A 6,844-nucleotide genomic window follows, 5' to 3' on the forward strand; every position below is an offset into this window, starting at 1 on the left:
ATTTATGATGTTTGGCAAAATAGACCCTAAATTTAGCTAGAAAGAGTTGATAAATAAAAAACTATTTATTGAAGCTTTTCGAAATGGCGGGAAAGACCGAAGACAACTACAATCAACAATCTTTTAAGCTTAAGGCGGTTGAGGTACCGTTTTACGTATAATAATTATTATAAATATGTTTTATTGTGACAGCCTATTATTGTTATGTGGTATTTATTTAAGTGCTTGTTTTTCGAAAAATATACACCTACATAAGTAATATAAAATCTTATGAATGCAAACAGGACAGTACATTCTCCATAAGTAATAGTAACATAAAATATATTTGTATTTTAATAATCTACCTTTTGAAGAATCATTTAATGAAATGAAGTATACAAGAGTCATTAGTTTTTATACTTTTGAAACGAAGCCTCAATATTTAAGACTGTTATTAAACATAAAATATATTAATACATTCAAAGTTAGTTTAATACTTAAATTATATATAATTTGGGTTGATATATTGTGCTAAAACAGAACACAAAAAAGTTCAATTCCTGCAAACCAAATCAAGTCATGCCATTTTGGTTTTATTTGCGCTCATAATTGAAGCTTTATTTGAATGCACATACGTCGTTATAAGGCTACCCTACCCTACATATTTTTTCTAATATGATCCAGCATTTTTTTTACAACACTTGAGATAATGCCTACACTAAATTATGGGTAAAAAAAATTAAATGGCGATTTTGTTGCTATGTAATGTTTCGATTAGTGAGATATGATTTTCGGTACGCTTTTTGCAATTTAGTTTTTTTTTACACGCATTCCCTGTTTTTGTCTTGAATTTGGAACAATCGTTTTTTTACAGACTTTTACTGGTAGTAAGTGGTCACTATTACTCATATACATCGGCGCTGAAAGAAATATTACCAATTTCTTACACCACTGACGCTCCAATAGGTAGGAAACTAAGCTGTTATGTTATTCCATTCATCTAAAGACAAAATAATTTGATGGCGATATAACTTGTCACGCGTTAGGCTACGTTTGCACTCAGATAAACTAAATCAATAGCCCATGTTTGCTCGCTCGAAAGATAGCCGCTTTGTCGCCATTCAGCCTTGCTTACTTTAGGTCTGATTCGCCTTCTTATCTTTCTAACCAAATATGATTTACTGTCTATTTGTTTCAAGCGTTATTTTCTATTTTTGGAGTTATTGTTGAAGTTAATTTGTATTAACCACTTTTTGAAATATATAGACGAATTTTATTTCGCTTTTTAACTAAATTAGCATTTAGAAAGTAACTATATTTAAATAAATCTGAAACATTTCCAGATTTATTAAAAAAATAATTCGATTCTTAAATATTGAACTTTAACATGTATTGTGAATAAGACGGATATAATATGTCGAATAAATAATGGATTTTATTTATGTACAAACCGTATCGAAGTAGTATATTTATACCAAAGATTAGTTTTTTTTTTACATTAATTTTGATGTACAATCATATGACATGTACTTATTAAATTTATCGGAAAAAGTATACAAACAATCTAAATATCTATAATAATCAATATAACATTATTTAAATAGCTGTAACTATTAATTACATTAATCATTAAAATCATGTTTACAATTTTGGAACAGCTCTTTATCACGACCCTAATCGGACACAGAAAAACAAAAACAGAGCAATCAAATATACCTACCTACATAGAATGTGTATGGACTGTTATCTTATTTAAATACCTGATCTTAAAAATGTATTAAATGTAATTAAAATGTATATACCTATAAGTATGGTGCAACCCCTTTAGTTATCAAAATTTTGTAGGTATTTACTTTTTTATACCTACATGAATGATTTACGAAATTTTGCACCTGGAAATGCATAATTTAACAACAACAACAGCCTGTAAATTCCCACTGCTGGGCTAAAGGCCTTCTCTCCCTTGCACGCTGTATTTCTTTAAACGTAACAAGTTAAAGTTCTTACATTCAAAGATACAGTGTATACTAGTAATAGCGAACGGCGAATTTGCTCTATAAGATATTTATTATTATCAAAGAAAAATCGCAATTGCACTATGTTTATTTTTCGCATTCTAGGCTCCATTTGGCTGTCTTGCATTGATATATAAAATAAATACAAACTTTGAATTATAGTTAGTACAAAAATTTTGAGACCTACTGCTTGATTGCTATACCCTATTTTCTAACAACGTGACTTACATTATTGTTCCACTCTGTTTATAAAACTAATGCTAAGGAATACCAAATATAAATAAACATATTATTTTTCTGTAAATAAAACATTTAATTTTACAACTTTTTCATTTTGCTACCCATAGTAGCTTAATGTGTGTGAATGTTTATATTAGAAGCTCTAAAAATTTCAAAACAACGTCCCTCATGTGTTTGTACGTTAGATATTATAAATATGGGTTACTCCTATAAAAATAAAGGTACTTAAGAATCTATTAAAGCTATTTTTACTTTTTTTTTATTTTTATCATTATTACATATAAAAAAATATGCACATATATACCTATAGTTTTATCGAGTGCCTGTTTAGTATAAAAACATATTTAAAACTTAATTCGATATTAACCATTTATTTAACAATAATATTATACTTAAGCGCATAACACTATCGAACATAAACATCCGTCGTAGCCGTATGAAACAATGAATGACAGAAAAACATAAATTAATTCACTCATATTATTTTTTTACAGCATAAACATAATGATCAAAAAGTTCATTACTTGGTTTTATTTTACAATTTTGAGCGTTATACTAACTAGTCCTACAGTTTTAGGGTAACTATTTCAATAAAATAAAATTTAAGATTTTATGAAAAGTTATATTTTCTCCCTCTTCTCTCTCCCTTATAAACTGCCAGCTCCTGCGGTATCTAGAGGAGAACCAGCTGATGAGCGACCGCCAGTACGGTTTCCGTCGGGGTCGGTCGGCCGTTGATCTTCTAGTTTATATAATACTCTTTGTTGCACTGAGAAATTTTACATCGTAGTTTTATTCATGAAATTTTTGTTTACAATGGTGTGGCACAAAGCGCTTCTTTCGAAGCTTCCTTCCTATGGGCTTCCCGGAAAATTATGCAATTGGATTACCAGCTTTTTGGCAGATCGGAGCATCAAGGTCATTGTCGACGGTGCATGCTCCGACTTAAAGTTCGTCAATGCTGGTGTTCCACAAGGCTGCGTTCTATCACCCACTTTGTTTCTTCTGTATATCAATGACTTGTTGCAAATTGGGAACATTCATTTCTATGCAGACGACAGTACCGTTGACACCTTATACACCGGCCGCGCTAATATTTCTCGAGAAACGTCGAAGAAAACCTGAAAAAACTTGTGTCTGAAATCGAGACTTCGTTAAACGAAGTCTCGAACTGAGGCCGGCTAAATTTAGTCCATTTCAACCCCAAAAAGACGCAAGTTTGCGCGTTAACCGCTAAAAAACACCATTTGTCGTATCTCCACGATTTGAGAACATCCTGATAGCCGCTACAGGTAGTATCGGAATACTTGGCGTTGATATATTGTATATTTCGAGCCTCGTTCAATTGGAAGGCAAAGCCAGGGATTGCATTAGAAATTCGCATCCCGAATTTAAGGTTGGGGAAGGGGTGGGGGGTAAGGGGGGGTGGTGTAGTACCTACACCATCACTCCCCCAGCGCGGAAATCATTAGTTTTTTTTTCAATTTTTAAATTTCAATACTAAAATCTTCAAGATCGTACTGTTAGTTAAATTTTGGAAGGGGAGAGATATAAAATTCCAATTATTGGTATTTAATGTGATTTCAGGCGCTGCGCCGCCGTCATAAAATCTAACCTAACCTAACCTATCCTTAGCTACTATAACTATCTACTATTTTTGTTGCCGGAGTGGCTTCGCCACTCCTGTACCCCTCACAGCTGTTAATCTTGGGTGAAAAATAGAAACAACAATAGGTATATTTTAGAAATTTATAAGAACCATTTATCTGTATATATACTTGACTAAATTTAATAATGCGATAAATGGATCTTTTTATATTTTATGTTATATTGTATTCTATTATCATGTTCGTAAAATCTTCTGGGTGATTATTATTTTCTTTACAAAAGAATCACTCCACTACAAAATTAAATTAAATTTTTACACGTTTATTTTTACTATAAATTAATATTGTTTTTGTTAAAATATAATACAGAAAAAAGATAACAAACATAAAAATAATGATTTAATGTTAATTATAATGTAAAATATCGATCCGTTACACGTAACTTTAAACGCACATTAAAAAAAACTATGGGTTTCCGCGGGTTGGGAGTGGTAAATTTCGAGAGAGGGGAACAAACCCTTTAAGAAACAACCCCTACTATCATCAAATTCGATTTTCAATTCGAATTTCTAATGCCGACCCCAAAGCCAAATTGGCTTCAAAGAAGCTCGGTGTGCTCAGCAAGGCGAGACAGTATTTCACGTTGGCCCGTCGCCTAAAACTTTACAAGGCGCAAATTCGGCCTCACATGGAGTACTGCTCTCACCTCTGGGCGGGTGCTCCCCAGTACCAGCTCCTTCCATTTGACCGCATCCAACATAGAGCGGCTCGAGTTATCGACGATCAAGCCCTTTCCGATCTCCTTGATCCTTTGGCTTTGCGTAGAGATGTTGGATCACTCTGCATCTTCTACCGAATTTTTCACGGGGAATGTTCCGAGGAATTATTCGGATTAATCCCGGCTGCTGAATTTCACCTTCGGACATCTCGTCAAAATTCTAAGTTTCACCCGCACCATCTTGATGTCCGAAAATCCACAACAGCGCGATTTCTTAGACATTTTCTGCCTCGCACAACCACTTTGTGGAACCAGCTTTCGCCGGTGGTTTTTCCGAACCGATACGACATGGGAACCTTCAAGAAAAGAGCCTACTCCTTTCTCAAAGTCCGGCAACGCACCTGCAAGCCTCCTGGTGTTGCAGATGTCCATGGGCGGTGGTAGTCACTTTCCATCAGGTGAGCCTCCTGCTCATTTGCCACCTATTCCATAAAAAAAAAAAAAATTTGCTTTCAAATAATATCTTGACAGAGAAGTGAAACATTTTTTATATTCCAATAACAATTGGCCGGCCTGGGAGTTGAACCTGTTCCATTAACATCCTGCAGGCATTCACGCTGACCACTAGACATTGGACCGAAGTGCCTGCCTCGGTCCAATGTCAGCAGCTTGACAACAGCCTGTAAATTTCCCACTGCTTGGTTAAGGCCTCCTCTCCCTTTTTAAGGAGAAGGTTCGGAACATATTTTCACCATGTGTGTTCCAATGCGGGTTGGTGGAATACCGAGGCATTGATTATTATTATTGTGTTAACTTGATATATTATAAAAAAACATATTATTGAATCTTTATTTAAGATTTGTTTCTAATAGATTTATATACAATATATATTTTTCATATCGGTACACTACGAGACTAATTTTCATAGGTCAAAATATAATACATATATATTTATATATGTTTACGTGACTTTATTTTATAAATTTTTACTAATTTTTTGATTTGTAATTGTATCATTGTAGGTATCTTTCAAACTTCGTCATTAACATTTAACCTGACATTCCATGATAGACGTCATTTCATGAGACAGTTGACACTGGCACAAATGTCAGACAGGATCATGAGGTAGAAAATAATGAAAAATATTCGTTAGGAAGTGCATTTATAACTTAAAATGATTCGCATTTGCCAAAGAAACGCGTCTTTACATATAAAAAGTTTATTTCAACCTCCATTACATGAAGGTTCATCAATAAAATCAGCAATTATAGGTGTACATGGAATAAACTCTAGCAGGAAATTTGCTAGCAAAGTAAACCAAGAAAACGAACTGGAACGCATATATTATGGTCCGCTTACGCCGCAAATAAAAGCTGTAAAGATATTTTCAGTTAGTTCAAGCGCGGCAGGGTTAGCAGCCCAACCTATAATACTACGCGAAGCAACAACTATCGGCAGCACGTCCCTGCTAGTAGCGTTATGTTCAGTCGTTGGTTTTTTCACCTTTGTTACACCGTTATTATTGCATCTCATAACGAAAAAATATGTGACCGAAATTCACTATGACCCTAAAACTTTAACCTACAAAGCGACAACTATCAATTTCTTTTTGGCATCTGTACAAGTAAGTTTCATTTTTTCATATATTCTTTAAGAAGCTCAATTGTTTTGTTATGTCTAAGATAGGTTGTGTAATTACGAGAGCTAAAGAAAAGGAACATATTTTGTGTTCAATATTTTTATTATTAAAAACTTCAAAATTTAAATATTTTTAATTGTTTCAGTTGGATTTTAAAGCTGAAGATGTTGTCGTACCTGATATCCCAGGAATGTTTACCACTATGGTAGCCAAGGGCAAGCCTCTTTTCATTGAGGCAAGACACTTTACCGATCCTATTTATTACGCTAAAATCATGGGATATGATAAACCCTTAGATTTCAAACTTGGAGTAAACAAAGACAATGATGACGATAAAACTAGTTAGATTGCATATTATTATAGAATTAGTTAATAGAAAAATAAAAATTATAAATTGTTGTTTATTTTTTTATTTATTTACACAAGCTCTCTTTTAATAATAGGCTCTATTGATATTTTAACAATGCAATTGCGAGAATTCTCTGCACCTCAGCTAGGAAAAGCTTTGAATTAAGACAAAATTGTTGTTTCAAATTCATATCAATCAGTTAGAAATCTTCATGTGTCAGATGCAAAAATATCTGTAGTTTTTTTATTAATTATATTGAGTATTATAGCAAGAAACGCACACATTCAATAATGTTTG

At 33.2% G+C, this 6,844-nt stretch overlaps 1 protein-coding gene across 1 annotated transcript; it reads left to right on the plus strand.

Moving 5' to 3' along the window:
* The first annotated feature begins 5,638 nt into the window (after positions 1–5,638).
* Positions 5,639–6,597, plus strand: LOC124529735 (transmembrane protein 70 homolog, mitochondrial). Its single transcript, XM_047103631.1, has 2 exons — positions 5,639–6,183; positions 6,344–6,597. The coding sequence occupies exons 1-2, from the start codon at positions 5,734–5,736 to the stop codon at positions 6,542–6,544; spliced, it is 651 nt and encodes a 216-aa protein (XP_046959587.1). The 5' UTR covers positions 5,639–5,733; the 3' UTR covers positions 6,545–6,597.
* Positions 6,598–6,844: the final 247 nt, after the last annotated feature.

This window comes from Vanessa cardui, chromosome 5 (assembly GCF_905220365.1).
Source record: "Vanessa cardui chromosome 5, ilVanCard2.1, whole genome shotgun sequence".
Lineage (NCBI taxonomy): Eukaryota > Metazoa > Arthropoda > Insecta > Lepidoptera > Nymphalidae > Vanessa > Vanessa cardui.